Source organism: Salmo salar, chromosome ssa12 (genome assembly GCF_905237065.1).
Source record: "Salmo salar chromosome ssa12, Ssal_v3.1, whole genome shotgun sequence".
In the NCBI taxonomy this organism is placed as follows: Eukaryota; Metazoa; Chordata; class Actinopteri; order Salmoniformes; family Salmonidae; genus Salmo; species Salmo salar.
The window spans coordinates 34,139,953-34,161,602 of record NC_059453.1 but is presented as its reverse complement, the minus strand read 5'-3'; the positions used below and the strand labels follow the sequence as shown (position 1 = coordinate 34,161,602).

The following is a 21,650-nucleotide window of genomic DNA, read 5'->3' as shown; positions in this document are numbered from 1 at the left end:
CGAAATTGAGGCTGGCACTCTATTGCTGCTACTGCTTGGAGATGCTGGTGAGATGGTAGCGAGCAGACAGGCAGAGGTATTGTCTACACTTGACACTTACATGCGACTACTGCTATCAGAACACGAAGATCGCATTGAAAAGTCACTTTGTGGTCTGACTGACCACGTCAGGAGTTGGTCAGGGATGCATTGCGTGCAGATTTCTCCTAAGTCTGGATGTAAACAGGCTACCGAAATCGCATAGAGTGGGCGATGTTATCAGCAAGCACTCCTCCCACAAGTCTCCAGAAAATGTGTGTTTTGGGACCGAGAGGCACCTCGGTTAGCTGGCTAGTTTGCTACACTAGTTAGCTACTGCCATCAGTTGTTGCTGTGTTATCATATGTTGCCTATTCCACAGTTTTTAGAATGCATACTGGCATTTGAATAAAGCGCGGGGAAAGGGATTTCGGACACACTGTGGACACCGTAGACACATTTAAATCTAGGTGTAGACTCATGACATGGGGCACGTCACAACATAATTGAAAAGTTGATTTTATTCAATGAATCATTTGAAATGTCATGGGCCTTACTTGTAACAATGTCACATGGATATTTTAATTTAGAAAACGCCTGTATTTTAAAATAGACCTAAACATTTTCTTGCTGCAAAAATTAATACCCCCAAGTACTCTAATACTAACGTCCTTTAGGATATTCGTATAACCATGCACATCCCTTTTGGTGACACACAAGCATACACACACACACACAGTCTGAAAACAAAATGTAAGCAACGTGTGGGGCAAGGTGTGTCCAATGGAAAGTTATTGCTGTGTCAAAATCTCAGCTCGAACTTTTCTGCGGAAAGTGCGGCATTGCCTATATTATTCAGCAACCCCAAAGCACTTGTGTCTTTCACAAAGTCAATGGTGTAAATGAAAGATGTGTGACTCTGGGAAGGCTTTGTGACGCATCATTTTCAGCTGCACCCACCCCTCAACCACAGATCTTTGTTGTTATACCAGCATCCTATTTTCTGCTCTCAGAACAAAAAGAGAAAACTGACCATGTTGATGCCTCACATTGGCCTACATGCCAAGACTACTAACAAGAAAAGCAAAAGGACGGCGTGATGAAAGCGTTAGCCGATACGCAAAATGACATATTAAAGGCTTTTTTAACTTACAAACCCACGAGTGCTTTAAGTTTTATTTTTTTATTTTTTATGCCACTACAGACATGAGTGTTATAATTTTTAATTTGGCTTTTGTAGTACTATTCCCCGACAAGAGCACCTGTGGTTGTTTTGGAATACTTTAAGTGTTACTGCTACCTCTTTTTCTTCACTGCTAACTAAAAGTTGGACTTAAGATAAATTGCTAATGAAATAATCTATAGGTTGAATATTGCACATTATGTTGGAGGGAGAAGTGTCATTTAAAAAAAGGTGCAGCCTACGTTCAAACTTTGTGACAAGAGACCCATTCCCATACCTGACTGACCTAGGCCCAAATGTCACATTCTTACCATGAATAGGGCCTAATAATAACCACTTTGACAATTGGAGTTGTGCCAAAACACTACCAAGAGAAACAGAAAACAAAGTGGAACTCGTGTCTAGGTAAGTGGGTCTGTTCCTGAGATGAACAACAAAACAGCATTCTAAAGTTCACCTTGCCCTGACCCTGACCTAACTCTGTGTGTCTGCCTTAATTCTGCCAAAATTCCCAGCTCCCTTCATAAAACAATCCATGACATTGTGTTCGGTGGCCTGGACCAAAAATATTGCGATCATTCCCAGATAAGAGGATCTGGATATCCCAGCCATTGTTCTGACAGCAAAGCTTTGAGCTTGTAACAAAAACATTAGAGAAGTAAAATAGACACCTACAACTCAGCAGGGCTCTGCTGAGCTCAACTTCCTGTGTTGGTGGAAGCAATAGTTGGCTTTAGGTGCTGATCTAGGGTCAGTTTGGCTTTTTACAATCAATGGATTAGTGTTAGGCTAGGGGTGGGCAGGTAAACTGGTCCCAGATCTATGCTCAAGGGCAACCTCTGCCTTGCTGGCCACAGTGCCAGACAGCATCTTAAAGCAGGGTATGTGAGGATTGACAATGGCAGCCACATGTTACATTTTAGTCATTTAGCAGACTTAAAGGCGACTTAAAGGAGCAATTCGCGGTAAGTGTCTTCTTCAAGGGGCCATTGACAGATTTTTCACCGAGCTGGCACGGGATTTGAACTTTCGGTTACTGGCCCAATGCTCTTAACAGCTAGACTACCTGCCACCCTGCAGGCTTACTTGCACAGCATATTCAATAACGGGTTGAAACCCTTCACTCACTCAGTATGTCCCTCACTTCCCTTGCATGCATGCAGCCACACACAAACATTCCTGGCTTCATGCAAACGCTACAGCAAATTTGGGGTGAGGGGTCACCTGGTGAAAGCCCACATGGGGCTGCCAGTCTCACACCCTGGCACTCCAGACAAGCCTGTCACAGGCAACAAGCCCCTCACACCTCTACTGGCGGCAGCCTGGTGCCGACAAACACTCACAAAGGGGTGTACTCTTTTTTGGCTGAACAGAGGGACGACCCATCACAGGTAAAACAGCAGCTCCACTGTGAAAACATACTACTGTGTAGCCTACTAGCCATTGGCAAAACCGTTGTTGATAGACATACATGTGGACAGGAAAGAGGGTGTTTTGCTCTAAGACAAAAGGAAGCCCTTTTAGAACACTAGTGACATAGGCCTAATCCCCCACACACTTTAATAATACACTGATTATAGGCCAAATTAAATGCATGGAACATTTATCTTTCCGTAATTTGCCTACAAACCACCAACAACCAAGTAAATCTGAGCACCTAAAGTGTCATACTCATTGCTCATTTGAATAACAGATCTGGGGGAGGGGATAGGTTATATTCCATTAATCTTGTTAATTTTAAATGTGTATTGACAGGATGAAAGACCCTTTGAGCTACACCATCATGATCCCCCTTTCAAAGGGTTCCTGTAATAAGCAACCCACAACCGCTTTACCATGTGGGCTTGGATATCCTCCCAAGACATGGAGACCATTTTAAACAAGATTACCCCCCTCTTGCCCAAGTCACCAAATCAAACATTTAGACACTAATATCAGACTGAAAATAGGTGTAAAACATAAGACATCCAAAACTAGCAAACAAGCATATTAAGATTTCAAATGCAAAACCCCATGTTATTGATGGCAAACAACTCATATGGCATGAAGCAGGCACATGAAGCACAGGTAGCCCAGTGGTTAGAGCGTTGGACTAGTAACTGAAAGGTTGCTAGATCGAATCCCGGAGCAGACAATGTAAAATTCTGTCGTTCTGCCCCTGAACAAGGCAGTTAACCCACTGTTCCTTGGCCGTCATTGAAAATAAGAATTTGTTCTTAACTGACTTGCCTAGTTAAATAAAGGTAAAATACATTTTTAAAAAGCACAGTATACCAAGCCATAAGGCAGACTGTCAGCAGTGTCTTCTTGCTACCATCACCAATGCCTTCCCATACTCAGTTCGCTAACTTGGTAAAACAAACGCACTCCACATACACAAACCATTGCAATTTCATAGATCTATAACTAGCTATAACTGTAATGGAGGAAACAATTGATGTAGCCCCAAAAATGGGCCTTTGTTTATTCGCTCCAACATCCCGTCGTGAAAGCAATATGGCCTAGTTAGCTAACGTTACCACGTAGCTAGCAAATAATCTGTTCAAACGTTACTACTGTCAATTTTAATCGGAACTAGAAAATACATCCAATGGCATTCTCAGGCACATTTTATTTTGATTAAAAACAAGCGTATAACTAGCTAGCTAACTTGGCTAACAAAAACGCTAATGAGTCCTAGTTAGCATAGGTTACATGCCTAGTTTGCTAGATGGCTTAATGTTTTTACGTACATTAACTAGTGAGCCTATATTACTTAGCTAACAATGCTAAACATTTGCTTGTAATCTGGCAAAAGTATATTATTACAGCGCGTGTGGCAACCAAATATGAAAACGAATCAGTCCGTTTTGATGCCAGTTGACCACAGTTAGCTGGCTAGTCAGTGTGCTAACGTTAGTTAACGTTGGACAGCTCGTTACTCAACGTGAAACGGACAAACATATCAACCAGACAGGCTCGCTAGCAAGAGCGAACACGCCTGCACAACATGCACCACTTCCACAACCACCTCTCTCGCATCGGACAAAAAAGGGGCATGCAATGTGTAGCTAACATTTGCTATGGCCAAATACACGTCAAACCACATTTCTACAGGCAGTTAACCAAAGTTAAGTTAGATAACTAACCAAGTTACCATGCAATGGCATCAGCCCAATCTAATTAGTTAGTTAAGTTCATGATGTTCAGAATCTTGTCTAGCTAGCTAGCAAGTTAACTCTACTCAGGCATCCCCTTCATTTTGCAGCGATTTGACAGAGACAGGCCTCAAAGTTGCAGACAATGTTCCATTTACATTCAGATCATTAATTCAAGACAAGGCCTTACATTGGCAGCTGTCTGGTTAGCGGAGAACAACCAGGCACGACAGGGGTACGATAGCTAGCTGTCCAGCTTCCCTCAGGTAGCCTGATTTAGCCAACGTTAGCTAGCATTAGGGGACCACTACGGCACTAAAACATTTAATAAAAATGGTTTACTTACTTTCATTTAAAACCTCCACCAGCTCGGCGCAGTTTTCACACATTGTTCATTAAAAAACTAACAAAGGAAAAGTGTAGTCAAACCATTGGAAATGGTTGATGGATACGAATTGTTGGCACCTGGTTGTTTTGGGGGAAAGGCCCGATGTAGTGGTTAGTGAAGGTTTGCTAATGCATTAAATAAAATAAGGGAGAGTAATAGATTCAGATTGCATTTGATACTAAATATCGTTGATAAAGTCAAAAAGTAAGAGGCATTAAGATGTCGAGTCGATCTCCAATCGGAGCGTTACTGGAGAGAGTAGATACGGCAGCCATATTGAAAAGGGGTGGGGGCACAGCATGTTCATAATTCGTAACTTTCCGTTGTCTCCTTCGCCTTGTTCGACTTTTTCCGCTTGTCTCGCGGTTACTCCATCAGCAAGAAACGTTTACAAATGGCGTTTCATTCACATACAGCAGACAGCCAAGAGAGCAGTAGCCACTGAAGGTATTCGATTATCTGGCCCGGGTTATCCCGATGAGGGAAGTATGCACCGGGTTAAAAGTGATTTCATTCGTTTTGGAACCGGGCTGCCTCCAGCGCGTGAGCCAGGTGGCCCGTTCAGTGATGACAAGGATTGTGTTTTCACATGAAAGTGATTGCTTTAATCGGCTTTCCCATTGACAACTATTTTGACATGTTGAACATATATTTGATGGAAAATAGATGTTTCTGGACGACGCACAATGCTTGTTGACATTACAGCGCGGCGCAGATTACGGTTGGATTTGAGAGTACTCCTCCCTCACCGCTTGTGCCCATTCACGTCACTGGCCATGGACCAGTGCACTGAGGCGCAGGTTAATAGATCGCCCTCATTGGCACCAGCAGACATTTTATTCATTTGGGGAATTTGTATTATGCCATGACATTGTTTTTTGTTTGTTACTCCAAAGTATTTCCTTAAGTATTTTGACCTTAAAGTTCAAAATGCAGACCTCTCTGTGAGTACTCAGTAGTTTCAAGTTCTTATTCCAGAAATTGGATTTAATAACCTTCAACGACTGAAGGAAACATACACAAAAGGTATAGGACATACACAGTTTTGTAAAAATAACCAACTTTATGTTCCCATAGTACTAAGACAGCTTTACAAACAAGATGATATGCACATGATCTAACATTCTTGTCCAAATGTCAGAGCGGTCAGTTTTGGATGCAAACAGAACCCAACTTGCCACAAAAACTGCTGCCAAAACAGAAACAAAGGAAGCAGCGTCATTTACCACCCTTGACCGTCACATTCATCTGCAGGCCATGCGGCTCCTCCGAAAAACACACAAAGCTCTTTATTGGAGCACTTCCTGACGCTACAGCACTTTTTAAAGTAACCTTTTTGCATGTGCTTTTAACATATCTTACATATAAACAAATAGAAGGATCGTTGGTGGTGGGGGGGTGTAGGTAAAGAAAGGGTTAAAAATAATTATTTAATTATTTAAACTTCATGCACGGCTAAACAAAGACGATAACCAAAAACAAAGCTTGAATTTGCGAGGGAAAAGGAGCAATACCGTATTATTACACAAATGACTCTGTATAAAATGCGTCCATATGCAAAAAATGTGAGTGCCGAATCGGAGGCGCAATTGTCATTTACATATTGGCATTGATTTGGTCGACAAAGCACCTCTCAATCTCTCGCTCTCTCACACACACACACACACACACACACTTGACAAGAGCTCTCAGCTTCTCTTGCCTTTCTTTTTTTCCCAAAAACTGTACATGTTTGCTGTTGTGTTCATTCCTATGTGGCGGCGCTTAGTCGCACATCTCCTCGGGGAGCTCATGGGGGTTGAGGATGCCGGGGACGGACATCTGCAGCTTGTGTTTCTCCTCCTGGGCCTGCCGCAGCGACGTCTCCCGCTCCTCCAGGAACAGGTCTGTTGTGTCCTCGCCAGCAAACTCCTGGACAGGGAGTAAAGAGAGGAAGTTGAGAGTTGAGTGTGAGGGACAAATATGTCTATCTACCATGCTCCAGTGGTTTGACACCTCAGACTGATAGTAACTCTGGCCCTTGTGTGTCTAAGTGTTTGCACCCGTGTGTGCGCGTGGCTACAAAACCAGAGTGACTCACCTTGATCTGCACCAGGAAGTCCCTCAAGTGCTCCTTGAAAGCGGGGATGTCCTGGTTCAAGCTGAACAGACCTGTTACAAACACCTTCACCTGGGCACTGGAATGGAGAGGAGAGTCAGGATCACAACACATTCACCTACCTACATAGCAACTACCTACACAGTAAGTAGATCACTTTAGATCAACTAGTTATTGTCTGTAGTACAAATGTATCCCCAACACCAATATAAAAGAGATGAGGCCCATGAACTACAGGTTCACTGTGGCAGCCATTTTGGCCAGTGCGGTCCATTGTAGAGGAAGCACCGAATTTGACAAGGCTGCAAATTAATCCCTATCTTAGTGTTCAGAGTGGAGTAACAACAAAATGTTTCATTTTAATTGACTTGACAGGGGCCCTCTTATAGGCAGGCTGACAGACACTTACTCTTGTAGATGGGGGAAGGCCGTCTTGAGCAGGTTGGCCACGTACTCCTGAACGTAGCCCTGGTTGTGCTGGCTGGCTGGGTTGAGGGAGGCGCTGATTTTACCCTCCTCCACCAGGTTGAACATGTACGCCAGGATGGACGCGTGCATGGTTAGCCCTGCAGAAAGTCAAGCAGAACATCAATTATACCCACACTTGTCTTGCACTCACCAATGGTACTTAAGCACGTTGTCGTGTCCATCTGCCATGTCTGTGTTTGACTCTGCTGCAATGTGACACCAAAGTGAAATATCCCCTTCAGGAATCAAACCATCTAGTGTATAACATGGCCTCTGATTCCTCGCCTGTACCCAACACTTATTACAGTACCATAGATGTTTCCGGTGATATTTAACCGTCAGTCAACGATCCCACCACCCTCTCACCTGCTGTGTGCGAGGTATCTGTGACGACGGAGAAGATGTGCTGGAGGATGTCACAGAAGTAGGTCTGGTAGAAGCTCTGTGCAGCAGCCTCCTCCTGGGCCACGTTCTGCAGCAGGGTGTAAAGAATCTGCAGACCTGGAGGAAGCAGGGATGAGTGGCTCGATGACAATAATTCCACAGTGTACTGTAAGGACTATTTTCCCCAGACTCTTAAGCCTAGTCCTGGACAATGAAGCATTTGTCCATTGAAAAAAGCTTTAGTCCAGGATTAGAGTTCATCTGTGTCTGAAACACCCATAATATTTGAAATAAAGTGAAGTGAACTGCATTTCACCTCAGATGAGTCTGACAACCTCATTCGTCAACACACAGTTACAATCTCGTGAAAGGCATAGTATGTATGAACAGGTAGGTAAGGCCAAAGCATATGGAGGGTCTTACCAGTGTCTGCAACGTTCCTCATGGTGTGTTTAAAGGCCCAGATAATGGAGTCCAGAACCAGTTTAAACTGGGCTGGGGGAATGGAGAGGAAGGCCGGGAAGCACTGCGAGTTCACCGCTTGGAGGAGGTAGAAGAAATGGGTCCTATGCTCTGGGTACTCTTCAAAGTCCTGGAGAGGAGAAAAAACAATTGGACAATTAAAGTTGGACAATGTCAGTGGAATTACTTTCTATAAGGAATAAAGACTAGGACTCCGTCATATAAAGTAAATTTTCTTTTCCCACCCATATAATAAAAAAAGTGTCCTATGTTCAACAATCCTTCAGTTTACAACCTCGCATTGGATAGACTTCACCAATTGTCTGTAGTACAAATGTATCCCCTACATCCATGCAAAAGGGATGTGGGGCCCATGAACTACAGGTTCACTGTGGCAGCCATTTTGGCCAGTGCGGTCCATTGTGGAGGAAGCACCGAATTTGACAAGGCTGCAAACTAACACTAACATCTGTGTCTTTCTGTTAATGTTCCTTTGACATCATGTGCAGTCTATAAGGGCCTAATTAATAGACTACAGCATTCTAGTAGAGTGCTATAATAGTAGAGGAAACATCTATGAAACATACTTTATTGATCATGTTCAAAGTGCACTCGAAGACTGCGTCGAAGATCTTCGGGATCTCCCCGGTGATGTGTCCACCCAGCTTATTGACGATGGTCGCCATGGTGCTTAGCACCTCGGGCTCTCTGGCGGCGGGGACGTTGCGCTGGTAGTCGATGAGTACAGCCTCCAGCAGGGGCGGGACAAAGTTCTCCCCCACCTGTAAGAACCACGGAACATGGTAGAACGTAACCAGTTAATACAGAGACATTCAGTCTAACGTTAAAGCAAACTGTCAGATAACTGAGGGGTTGGGGCTACCACCGAGGGTAGCGGTGGTTCAAGTCATCGGCGCCATAGTTATTTTAGAGGAGGAACTGGAATATCTTGGTCTGTGATGTGAGCTATTCTCTGCCTTTTCAACCTGTAAGTGGATGAAATTAGTTTCAATGGGCATGATGCCTCTGGATAAGGTTGGTGTCCAGGGACCTATAAGGGCTGTGTGGAGTTCAAGCTAGTCCAGACAGCCAGTTGGATCTTTCTGGTTGTCTTTCTGCCTCCCGTTTCTCTATGGTGTGGTTTAGACAGGCCATCTATGGCCTGAGAGATGCCCGCTCTGATCCCACCATTACATTTAGATTCATTTTCTTCTTTATTTAACTAGGCAAGTCAGTTAAGAACAAATTCATATTTTCAATTACAGCCTTCGAAGAGGATCTATAGGAGAACCACTGGTCTACAGCATTCCCTATAGGCTGCGACTCTATATTTGATTAAGACAGGACAGACTCGCCATTTGTGGGTCGTTGGAGCGGCTGACCCAACCTGAGATCAGCTTGAGCGTTTCTCTCTTCACCGTCCTCATGCTCCGGATCAGGGGCTGCTTGGTCACCATCTCTCCTAGCAGGACAATAGAGCGAGTTAGTTAGCTAGCATAGGGTTTAGCATGGTAGCATGGAGTTAGCATGGGGTTCAGCATGGTAGCATGGAGTTAGCAAAGGAGAGCTCATTGACACTTTAAACGTTATGCTGCGTACAAAACAACTGAGAACTCGGAAATCTCCAACTTCAGTGTGTTCAAGACAACTGGAAACTCATGAGAAAAATTAATAAATAAATGAGCCCAGACTGAGAAAAATCGCTGTGAATGGTCATCCAACACGGAATTTGGGCTTTTTTCTAGAACACTGACTTTCCGACCTGAAGATCACTGACGGCATGATATCACCTCGCATTTTTCAGAGTTCCCAATTGTCTTGAATGCACCGTCAGAATGGGCTTGTAGTTCTGTGACTGATGCCGCAGCTGCAGACAGATAGTTAAGCACATCACACTTTGACAAGCAAGCACTTCAGGCATACAAGAGTCTGACAGACACACACACCAAGACAAACAAGCACCTCAGGCACACAGATCAGATAGACCAAAGACAGACAGACTGGGCACACACGTCTCACCGTTGGTCTGGATGGCAGAGGAGATGTTCTCACTCAGACACTTGTAGACATTGAGCATGTCCAGGTAGATGCGTCCCAGCTGCACCACGAAAGGGTGTCCCACGGCCTTGCAGGCCCGCACGTTGGTCTTCAGGATGCTGCCCAGCTGACGCACCGTCTCTGCATCCTTCAGGATGTCCACATTCTGGAGGGGAGAGAGAGACAAGTCAGTTAAAATGCTTTCACTGCATCTTCGGACAACATATTGTAAGTCGCTCTGGATAGCTTTTTACTGAAGTGCAAAAAGACGAGGCTTTGCCAGTTGCAACAATTGGGAGAAAAAGCACCGGTAATGATGACAAATGTTGCTGGTAAAACTACAAGGGCCTCTAAGACAGTGGGTGTTTCTCTTAATTTCTCCATGGCACAGCAGTTCAAAGTTGTTGTTTGGGTTGTGCTGCATGCATACAATGTAAAATGCTTTGAAACCAAGGTTTACAAACACAGTCCCATAGTGGAATGTGACTTACCTTGGTGGCCTGTTGGATGATGCTGTCCCACACCTGGTTGGGTAGCAGCATGTACTTCTCGATGAGGTGCTCCTGCACGGCCTGGTCCGTCTGGGCCCCGATCATGTAGCCCACCGCCTCGTAGAATGTGTGCACCTGAGGGAAAGAGATATGAGGTGGATTACGGTCATATGAACATCTGCTGCTTCATATCCAACTCCAGCCATTTCACATGACAACTGGAAACAGGGTGCTCGCTGAACCTGGCCAATGGAAACTCAAAACCAGCATTGCCATTTGGAAATGTTTTTCAACTACTACTGTATTTTACTCTTAGTTTTGGTTGTTTTCAGGGGCCTGTAGCTCAACTGTGTTACGGCTAATCTTGGTGCATCTGTGTACCTGTTGGGGCTGGAGATCACAGATGATGGTGTTGATGTTGTTGAGGATCTCGTCGATGAAGGGCATCACCTCGCCCACTTGCACCTGGACAAAGTGGCGCCGGCACTTCTGGGCGATCTTGATGAAGGTGTCGCACGCCATGTCCTGCACGCCGTCGTGAGTCTCTGCCGGGAACAATTACGTTCAAATAAAATGTTCAATAAAAGAAACACTGTTGGGGCGTGTTCATTTGGACACACCGTAGTGAAACTTTTTTTAAACGCTTTGAATCGTAAACCGCAAAGAAGTGTTTATTGGACTAGTCCAGGTAGTCCCTCCCTGTTTCAGTTGGTTTTCTGTCCAGTGCCAAATTAACACAGCCCTGGTATTTTGCATGGATGCAAAAATCACACCAAGGAAATCAATTTTCACTGAAAACAGTATCCTGTATCTTTTTAAGACATGCAAGTGGTGGCCTGAACAAAGTTGCTTACCGTGCATGAACTCAAAGAGCTTGTTGACGACAGTCTTGAGGAACTTCCAGTGGGCTCGGAGGAAGCGTGGGTACTGGCCCACGATGTACATGATGTTTGAGGCGATGATGGCCTTGTTGTCCTTCCCCCTCTTCTGCTCACAAAGGCCCAGCAGGTCCTGGAGACATGAGGAAACGACAGTCGGTCAATAACACAGAAACGCAGCTCAGTACATCCTGACAGTCACTCTACAGCAGCATTTACATGTTAAGTCTTGTCAGGTGAGTGGACGTGGAATTTCTCCAAAAGTGTGTTATTAAAATTCATTTTTTCTGCCAAATGTCAGTTCTATCAATCACTCCAAGTACCCACTGTTCTGAGTCCTCTGCGTAGGCACAGCCCTGTTACTCTGCTCCCCTCATGACACAGGCTCAACACGCACAGTCGAACTGCCACGTCTCAAGGGGCAGGCCATTCAATTTCTGAACAGTAAAGGGAACACTTCTGGTCTAACAGAGCACATAATTGATGACTAAGACCAGCAACTACTGCATGTGTGTATTATCGCCTTTAAAGACTAGCTACCTGTGAAGGTGTGGTGTGTGTATAGTCCCCTTTAAAGACTGTAGCTGCCTGTGAAGGTGCGGTGTGTGTATAGTCCCCTTTAAAGACTGTAGCTGCCTGTGAAGGTGTGGTGTGTCCGTTACACAGACTACTACAGACCTTGATGACGGTGACCAGGAACCTCTTCTCGTCCTCCTCGTGCATGGCCCCGCTGATGGAGCCGATGGCCCAGCACAGCGTGTTCAGGTTCCTCCAGGACCACTCTGTCCCGTTGACCTGGTTGTGCAGCTTCTCCGTCATGATGCGCTCCGTGTCCGCATAGTCCAAATGGGTCAGGTAAACTGGGGGGGGGGGAGAGAGAGAGAGGTATGCTAGTCAGAGAGGGAGTATGTGGATCGTGCCCTACCTTATCAACAGTGAACAAAAGTGTGAGGGAGAGATGTGTGTCACTGATAGAGCGATCAATTGTGGAAAGCACATTTGACAAAGGAAAAGATTGAGGGGCAACTGTGCTTGACATCACAGACTAGAGAAAGGACGTGTGTGTGAGATGTTCAGACTGTCCTGGGCCAGGCACTCACCCAGTGTCTCTCTCATGTTCTTATAGAGGTTGATTGAGTCTGTGTCCTTCATGAACTCTCGGACCACCTCTCCCTGGTCGTTCTCCACCACCAGCACCTCCTCTGGCTTGGCCATTCGGCTCACCATCAGCGTACGCACCTGTGTTCCCGGGCAGACAACATGCCAGTGACTAATAAGGGACAATCTAAATAGACACCATGGTGATGCAGGGACTGTCAACAGGAAACACAGTAGAACGTCAAGGTTGTGTTCAGTAGGGAGAAAACGGTTTGAAGTGGTGGGAACTATATGAACTTGTCCGATTGTCACACATTTTTGTTGCCTTTTGTAGATTGCTTTGCTACGGTGTGCCCTATGCCACGACCCTGAAGGACATTTGTTTGGTGGAAGGTCAAGAGTGTGTGTGTAACCATCCGTCCGTCCCTGTGTACGTTTCTTCTCACCTTGGAGAGCACGGGCAGGTAGAGGTGCCGGCGTGGGGGCACGTCAAAGTGCTGGCTCCCAGAGAGCAGGGGGGAGGTGGAGGTAGAGAAGGGGCTCTCCCTGTAGAGCTCCGCCGCCAAGTGGTTCCAGTACTCCAGACAGATCTTAAAGATCTCCGTCTCCTCCACCTCAGACACCAGCAGCATGTAGTGAAGAGCCTGGAGGGGAGAGGAGGATGTGATTAGAACAGAAGGTAAGGAGAATGTTGAAGATTGGGGGGCTAGCTCCATTTCAATGGTGTGTGACTTGAGGATAAAAACAAGGGAAAATTGGTACATATATATTTTTTAAAATAATAATTTGAGGTCAAAGGTAATATTCTTCTGGCTGCAGTACAGGTTAGGTTGGCGGGGAACAAGGGGATATGTGAAATGTTAATACGTGACTTATCAATGAATGCGATTGAAGAATACGTTTTTCCCCAAAAAACATAGTAGGAACAGTATCTCTGCTGTTATTGTCCAGTATTCATGGCGTTAACGTCACCTCCACGAGTGTCTCCCTAAGGTTGGGCCTCTTCTCGATGAGCTGTCCGTGCTCTTTCAGGAAGGTGCAGAGGAACAGGCTGAGGTTCTGGATGAAGTTCTGCTCATCGTCCTTGCCGTTGGAATATGCCAGGCGGATGTTGGTGTTCAGGGGGAGCATCTAACACGAAGAGAGAGACAGGGGAAAAGGCAGACTCTTTGATGCGTCAATTAATGTTAATTTACACATTACATTTTTTATCTAAAAATGTATGCTAACTAATTAATAGTTCTTATGATGCCTGCAGTATGATCGTTGTTGAAACATAGGGTCTGCAGTATCCGGTCTCAAAAATATATCTGTAACCCATCGGTTTGTCCTGGTCCATCATTTGGGTACCACTACTCCAACACAGTTTTGACAGTAGGCTTAACTGGCCAGCAGATGGAGCTATGCGTACCCGTTTGAGCAGACATGGGAGCGTACCCGTTTGAGCAGACATGGGAGCGTACCCGTTTGAGCAGACATGGGAGCGTACCCGTTTGAGCAGACATGGAAGCGTACCCGTTTGAGCAGACATGGAAGCGTACCCGTTTGAGCAGACATGGAAGCGTACCCGTTTGAGCAGACATGGAAGCGTACCCGTTTGAGCAGACATGGAAGCGTACCCGTTTGAGCAGACATGGAAGCGTACCCGTTTGAGCAGACATGGAAGCGTACCCGTTTGAGCAGACATGGAAGCGTACCTGTTTGAGCTGACACATGGTGAGTGTGAAGAGGTTGACAAACTGCTCCTCGTACTGGTTGACGCTCACGCCGGCGATCTCCGTCAGACACTTCAGCGTCACGTTGCGGAACATGGGCACGTTCAAGAACTGGGAACAGACGAGAGGAAAAAGAGGTTAGTCAACAGGGTCGTAGTCACTAGACACCAATCAGGAGAAAACTGACTGAAACAGGGAGGGACTACTTGAGCTTGTCCAATAAGAAAAAGTGTTGGACCGAAGTTGAGTACACAACAGTTCACCAGACAAAACTGAATCCAAACATTACACTTGATTTTATGTGCATTTTACACTCTGTACTTTGACACATTTGCTGATATGAAATCTGAAAATACTCTGGATACATTGAAAATGTGGGGTAGGTGCAACGTAAGACAAAAAAATAACAAGGGTTTGAGTGAGAGGACTAACTGGTGTCTCCAAGTGGTCACACACCTCTCAAAGAAGAGTCTTCAACTATAAGCTTCTTTTTTTTTTGCTCTCCTATCTGTGCTGTTGAGGAACTAGAGCAAGCACACTTGTACTTTAGTCTTGAACTCTAGCTCCTCCATCGCACAATTACTATTTTGATTTACGCAATCCAATAACATCCCATTATAAAACGCAATCTGGATCAAGTGGGTATGATTTGAAAGCGTGTTCTAGTGCCAACGTGACTAGCTGTTATAAAATATGATATTAGTGTTCACAAGGCAATTCAGAGAAACAGATTATTTTAGTGCACATAGAAAGGAGTCATCAGTGCATTCAGGTGTGTGTGCTGCTGCAAATTTCCTTCACAATTAACATAGGCTCATTCTATTCAGGACAACCCAGGGTATGACGCCATGTCATCTTTTAACTGTACATCAAACATAGTGATCAGAAATGTTGACACTGTATATGACAAGAGTTTTATGATTTGGAAATGTGCACATTTGGACGAGTGTTTGGCTTACATGTATGATATCAAAGCGGTATTTACTATAATCCTCATGTCTCATCTTTCAAAATACATAGTCCTCTTAATTTACAGCATTTCCCTCACTCATACAACAAAAAAAATCTAAAGTTCCCCAACTACCGGGAGGGACGGGGGCAGCTTCTGGTCGCACGCGATGCTCAAGTTCAGAATAGAGCGCAGTGAAGTGCAGAGCCAGAACGCTGACATCATGTATAACATGTTACTGTACAGACCCTACGTTCAAATTTAGGCACTTATTAGTGGCCAAATCTGCCATGTTCAGCCCGTATACGGGCGCAAGTGTATGAATGTTTGCAGCAGACCAAGTCACCGAAGCAACAAGGTGCAAATGCCTCAACTTTCACTATATTGTTCCTCCGGCTCTCACGCACTTGCAAGCAAAACCAATGCAAGTGCGCCTTTGTGAGAGGATGCCTATAGTTCAACTGCTGTTTTCAAGTTTCCACAAGCCGGGATTGCTGAATCACAACAAAAACACAACTAAATTGCCTAGGGAGATGTTTCAATGAAACCGAGAAGTAGTAATAAGCCGATACTTAAGTCATTTAATTTTCAGTAAGGGGACAGGTGCAAGTGAGTCATCAGGAGTTGAATTACCTTGTACACCAGAGTGCTGATCAATTTGGTCTCAAATATGTACCCCAGGGGGATCCAGTTTAGGAAACGCAGGAGAGTCTCGAGTGTGGCTTGGACCAGAGGGGCATTCTGGGAGTTCTCCTGCAGAAAATGTTTGCATTTAACATGTTGGGTATTCAACATGTAAATTTCATATCAAGACAGTTTAGAATCCCTGAGCCATTTGCTTACCATGACAAACTGGCAGAGCTGGAATATTTGCGAGAATTCATTGCACATGCTGAAAGAAAAACAAAAACAAAATGATTACTAAAATAGCATGTCAGTGTACACTTCCATCTCATCTACCCATGCTTTCAAATAATATTATAAAAACGTTACAATTCATTTGCCATGAAGAGACTAGTAATGATATCAACCACTAATACTTAGGAAACAGATTCTTTGCAATATACAGTACATCTCCAAGCAGCCAAAGCATTTACTGTATAAATAAGCATTTAATTGTACTGTGTACACTACATTGTATCCTGTGCATTTGACAAACGTTAAAGTTATTAGGTAGCTGGATAGGAGACGTTATGTACCTGTCCTTCAGGTGCTTGGCCTTGACCTGGGTCATCTGTCCGCTGGAGAAGTCAAATACCTCCTCACTGAGCAGCTTGAGGATGATCATGTTGTTCTGACATAGGCTCTCGCTGGTGCGGCTGGCACCCACGATGTCACTGATGAAGGTGGGCCAGTGCTTGGGCCACTCCTGCTTCAGGATCTACACAAGCAGAGGAGACACGCTGAGTTTGATTGTTCCGGTTTTAACCATTTGTAATGACAGGACAGACGTGTTTCTTAAGTTCTTTTTTTTTTACCTGTACGAGGATCATGTTGAGTTTAGCAATGTACACTCCATCTTTCTGAAACACACAGAAGAAAAATGCAGATGAAATTTGGGAACGAGCGCAGAATTTCAACATGGAAAACATTGCAGTGAGAACAGAGTCAAACACAGGAAAGACTCTTTACCTCAACATTTGCGGCGTCAGATGAGGTCTTGATAATCAGACCAACGACATACTTCTTTATTCCTGAAAACATTCCAGAAATGTTTATGACTCGATATTGTCAAAGATCAAATGTTTGTGTCTGTATAACATTAGCGATATAGTCTAGACACGTTATTCCCTTATCTTAATGTCACTGTTCATTCCCAAGGTTCGTATCTCACGCATGGCCCTAATATAGTTGTGTTATTCCAAACAGTCTATGCAGCGGGTGTTACCTTCACATTGATTTCTTGGAAGAATCTTCCAGCGTGTTTTGATCACAGTCTCCAGAATTTGTAGTGCATAGTACTGGAATGGAGAGGAGGGAGAGGCTTAGACTATCAGAAAAAAACATACCACTCACAACTGCATCTCATTTCCACTAAGACGACAGATCTTGCATCTTGGATATACAAATGACATCAAAAGCTAACAAATGTAATAAACAAGATCTACGCATCTCTATGGATCCAACTGGACTGCCTATGCCTGGCTGTAATGATATGCTTTTCAATGTCGCGAGAGAGAGAGAGAGATATATATATGCCCTGGTTAGAGGATGTAAACCGATCACCAGGAATGCATCACTGGCACACATACTTTAGTCTTCATGTTCTGAGAAAACTCCAGGATGGTGTCGACTCGTGTCCACGCGTCCGGGTGATCCTTCAGGTTGGTCAGCACCTCCTGTGCCATGCGTTGCTGTGGAAGAGAGGAGAGAGAAACTGTTGAGATCTGTGTGGCTTTAAAGGTCTAATCCATAGTTGAAATAACACGGCCACTGTTTTTGTTAAAAGCTAAGGGAGGGAGAAATGTAAACACACAAATTCATAGAGAGAGCAATGGATGCAAGGACTGTTATACAGTGTGTGTTTATGTTTACAAACATGGTAGTAAATTATGTTTATATTTTGAGTAATAACGGTGTACAGTTGTCTGGCTACCCAAACTCCTTGCTCCGGCCAAATCTTAAGTCACGCCCACTGACCTTAGCATCTTATTCATAATGAGTCTGGATCTGAGTACCTCGCAACAAATTCTAAAATGGAAAGCTATTGTAGACTGTAGGATTGGTCCCATAAACCAAAGGGTTGGGCGAGAGCCAGAACACATGTGGGTAAAGCAACTGAAAATTCAGCATTGGCTTTGATCCTAGGTGAATTAGAGATGATCCAATCACTGATTACTTTGTTGTTGTACAAAACCCCTGATTTTCAGACTTAAGTATGTAGCGAAAGATAGAGCAGCATTAGGGCAAAGAGCAGCTCTCACCTGTGATCCAATGTCATAGTACATAGAATTGACTACATTGTCCAGCAGATTGATGTCCAGCTTTTGACTGAAGTCTAGCAGCTGTCTTGCTGCATGATCCGCCAACATTGTCATGTTTGCTGGCATAGAGCTCTAGGAATGGAGGGGTGAAGGGAAACATGAGAACAAATGACAGAACTTAACTACAGACCTGTAAATAAAACCTAACCAAAAGCCGAAAACAAATGGCTGATGAAATATATGCCACTGTCCCAATATATTATTTTCACTCCATATATTGCTACCCCTGGCTACACCCACCCACATGTAACGGCGAAATACTGAGTGTGAGTAAAATTGCGACATCACTCTCAAGCCTGTAAACTTTAATAGCTTGGCAATTGCGACACCATGGACCACAAGTGGTACTTATGGCGCGTTCAAGTACTAATCGGAACTAGGAAAATCGAAAATGTCCGACTTGTAATCGGGTTTTAGTTATACACGTGCCGGGTTCAACCAGTTAACAAGTCGGAAATGTCCGTTTTCTAGTTCCGACAAGCACGTAAACGCTGCAATACAGCAACCCCTCCCTCCATCCAGCAATCCAAGAGTGCTACTACGGCTAGTCGACGTTAGCTTGCTAGCTAACGTTACGGTTTAATTTATGGCTAACTTAGCGTTTACTATTGTTAGCTAATGTTACCTCTATTGTGTATACCACATAGTTGCGTATACATTAACTGACCTCAAAGTTGACACAGGTCTAGCTAGTTTATCGCATAAACTAACGTCTAGCTAATGTAGCCATGTCAAGTCTAAGAACATCAATTAAGAGACTTCACTCACTCGTTAACAAAATATTAAGTAATATTCACAATTATACCTAGCAAGCTAGTTTGCTATATAAAGACAGCTAGCTAAAGCTAGTTAGCCAGCTAGCTACTAACTTACGTTAGCTACATCACCACTCAAACTCGAAATTCAACCCATTTGAGCTGCACAGCTAGCTACCAAACTCACCTTATTTCTTTAGTCTTTCCGTTGTAATGAAAAAAATAAGACTTTGGCTCTGATTTTAAAACTCTCGTCTGGCTGGATGTCAGGCTATCTCATGGCACACGTTCCAGTGTGTTTGACATTCGCTAACTAGCTTATTGGCTAATTAGCTAGCTAGCCAAATGATTTATGTCCTGATAGCACGCCGTTAGCTGTATGTCCTGCCACTGAAGCGAAGTTTCAGTATGATAATTTACATTTAGCAATTTACCATATAGCAAATAAATGTAACAGACTATTCTAGAAGTATCTTAGCAATGATTAAGTCGTTGCGGACGGCGAGAAATGTTATCAAGTTAGCCTGCTGTTGCATAAGCCAATGATGACTTAGCTTCCCTTGGCTGGCTGGCTAGCTAGCTAACAATTTACGGAGTCACACGTATTGCGTTATTCCGGTTCATAATCACAAAGTAAAATAATCTTGAGTTTATTATTGGTCCTATTCGTATATAATATTTGATAGCAGGGCTGTGTAAGCTAGCTCTTCATCTCATGCTTCAAACCCAAGACCGGTTGAAACCGGTTAAGACTGGGATATTCCATCTAGGTTTTTCGGCCCATGGCGCCGCGTAAAATTTGGACTATGTGCACGCCCTTGAGGGATCCGATTGGTTTGTCATAAAATTGTACAAGGGCTGTCCTGTTATTTTACAGGCCAACAATGCTGTCAATCAAAATGAACATCCTTCCCTCAGTACCCATGCGGCTGTGTTTTCCGTTGGTCTGGGGTGTCGACACACCCCAAAACATATATAATGTACAGTACATAAGACTTGAAATCACTGGCCACTTTAATAATGGAACACTAGTAACTTTAATAATGTTTAAATGTTTACATACTGCTCTACTCATCTCATATGTATATACTGTATTTTAGTCTATGCCACTCCGACATTGCACCTCCTAATATTTATATCCCTTAATTACGTTATTTTACTTTTACGTTTGTGTGTATCAAATCAAATTGTATTTGTCACATGCGCCGAATACAAAAGGGGTAGACCTTACAGTAAAATTCTTACTTACAAGCCCTTAACCAAGAATGCAGTTTTGAGAAAAATAAGTGTTAAGTAAAAAATACAAATAAAAACAATATTTAAAATAGCGAGGCTATATACAATGGGTACCGGTACAGAGTCAGGTTAGTCGAGGTAATTGAGGTAATATGTACATGTAGGTAGAGTTAAAGTGACTATGCATAGATAATAAACAGAGAGTAGCAGCAGTGTAAAAGAGGGGGTGGGGGGAACAATGCAAATAGTCTTGGTAGCCATTTGATTAGCTGTTCAGGAGTCTTATGGCTTGGGGGTAGAAGTTGTTAAGAAGCCTTTTGGACCTAGACTTGGCGCTCCGGTACCACTTGCCGTGCGGTAGCAGAGAGAACGGTCTATGACTAGGGTGGCTGGAGTCTTTGGCAATTTTTAGATCCTTCCTCTGACACCGCCTGGTATAGAGGTCCTGGATGGCAGAAAGCTTGACCCCAGTGATGTACTGGGCTGTACGCACCACCCTCTGTAGTGCCTTGCGGTCAGAGGCCGAGCAGTTGCCATACCAGCCAGTGATGCAACCAGTCAGGATGCTCTCGATGGTGCAGCTGTAAAACGTTTTGAGGATCGGAGGACCCATGCCAAATCTTTTCAGTCACCTAAGGGGGAATAGGCTTTGTCTGCCCTCTTCACGACTGTCTTGGTGTGTCTGGACTAGAGGTCGACCAATTAATTGGAATGGCCGATTAATTAGGGCCGATTTCAAGTTTTCATAACAATCGGTAATTGGTATTTTTGGCCACCGATTTGCCGATTTTTTTTATTTTTATTTTTACACCTTTATTTAACTAGGCAAGTCAGATTAAGAACACATTCTTATTTTCAATGACGGCCTAGGAACGGGGGTTAACTGCCTTGTTCAGGGGGGATTCGGGGATTCGTTTTTGCAACCTTCTGGTTACTAGTCCAACGCTCTAACCACCTGCCTTACATTGCACTCCACGAGGAGACTGCATGGTAGGCTGACAACCTGTTACGCGAGGGCAGCAAGAAGCCAAGGTAAGTTGCTAGCTAGCATTAAACTTATCTTATAAAAAACTATTAATCAACATAATCACTAGTTAACTACACATGGTTGATGATATTACTAGTTTATCTAACGTGTCCTGCGTTGCATTTAATCGATGTGGTGCCTGTTAATTTCTCATCGAATCACAGCCTACTTCGACAAACGGATGATGATTTAACAAGCGCATTTGCAAAAAAAAAAAAATCACTGTTGTTGCACCAATGTACCTAACCATAAACATCAATGCCTTTCTTTAAAATCAATACACAAGTATATATTTTTAAGCCTGCATATTTAGTTTATTGCCTGCTAACATGAAATTGTGTC

General features: G+C 44.0%; 2 protein-coding genes and 3 non-coding genes across 11 annotated transcripts in view; all 5 read right to left on the bottom strand.

Moving 5' to 3' along the window:
- Positions 1-5,034, bottom strand: part of LOC106564875 (ubiquitin carboxyl-terminal hydrolase 34) — a 72,893-nt gene extending 67,859 nt beyond the window's left edge. For 6 of the 7 annotated variants that reach the window (XM_045691277.1, XM_045691278.1, XM_045691280.1 and 3 more), the window contains exon 1: positions 4,685-5,034. In XM_045691277.1, the coding sequence (XP_045547233.1) occupies positions 4,685-4,727 (43 nt within the window). In that variant the 5' untranslated portion in view covers positions 4,728-5,034. The remainder of the gene's footprint in view (positions 1-4,684) is intronic. The other variant, XM_045691281.1, reaches the window with a different exon arrangement.
- Positions 5,035-5,682: 648 nt separating this feature from the next.
- xpo1a (exportin 1 (CRM1 homolog, yeast) a) lies at positions 5,683-19,824 on the bottom strand. The gene is made up of 25 exons (XM_014131338.2): positions 19,233-19,824; positions 18,231-18,362; positions 17,559-17,660; positions 17,195-17,267; positions 16,939-17,000; positions 16,785-16,829; positions 16,506-16,687; positions 16,150-16,198; positions 15,940-16,059; positions 14,340-14,468; positions 13,615-13,773; positions 13,089-13,286; positions 12,645-12,783; positions 12,223-12,404; positions 11,521-11,677; positions 11,048-11,211; positions 10,667-10,801; positions 10,158-10,341; positions 9,494-9,600; positions 8,726-8,920; positions 8,100-8,268; positions 7,659-7,793; positions 7,234-7,390; positions 6,807-6,903; positions 5,683-6,637 (listed from the first exon to the last, which is right to left on the bottom strand). Exons 2-25 carry the CDS (start codon positions 18,354-18,356, stop codon positions 6,491-6,493), a joined length of 3,213 nt encoding a protein of 1,070 aa, XP_013986813.1. The 5' UTR covers positions 18,357-18,362; positions 19,233-19,824; the 3' UTR covers positions 5,683-6,490.
- Positions 6,997-7,131, bottom strand: LOC123725783 (small nucleolar RNA SNORA5). Its single transcript, XR_006758296.1, has one exon. It is a non-coding gene; the product is annotated as a small nucleolar RNA SNORA5 (small nucleolar RNA).
- Positions 8,456-8,592, bottom strand: LOC123725784 (small nucleolar RNA SNORA5). The gene has a single exon (XR_006758297.1). It is a non-coding gene; the product is annotated as a small nucleolar RNA SNORA5 (small nucleolar RNA).
- On the bottom strand, positions 11,838-11,970 carry LOC123725790 (small nucleolar RNA SNORA17). The gene has a single exon (XR_006758303.1). It is a non-coding gene; the product is annotated as a small nucleolar RNA SNORA17 (small nucleolar RNA).
- Positions 19,825-21,650: the final 1,826 nt, after the last annotated feature.

Excerpts from the sequence above, each read along its gene's own strand:
- xpo1a (XM_014131338.2), bottom strand. The coding sequence starts at position 18,356 with ATGCCAGCAAACATGACAATGTTGGCGGATCATGCAGCAAGACAGCTG. Across the intron at positions 16,830-16,938 it reads CTGACGCCGCAAATGTTGAG|AAAGATGGAGTGTACATTGC; the intron begins GTAAAGAGTCTT and ends TGTGTGTTTCAG. Across the intron at positions 10,802-11,047 it reads GTGATCTCCAGCCCCAACAG|GTGCACACATTCTACGAGGC; the intron begins GTACACAGATGC and ends TCTTTCCCTCAG.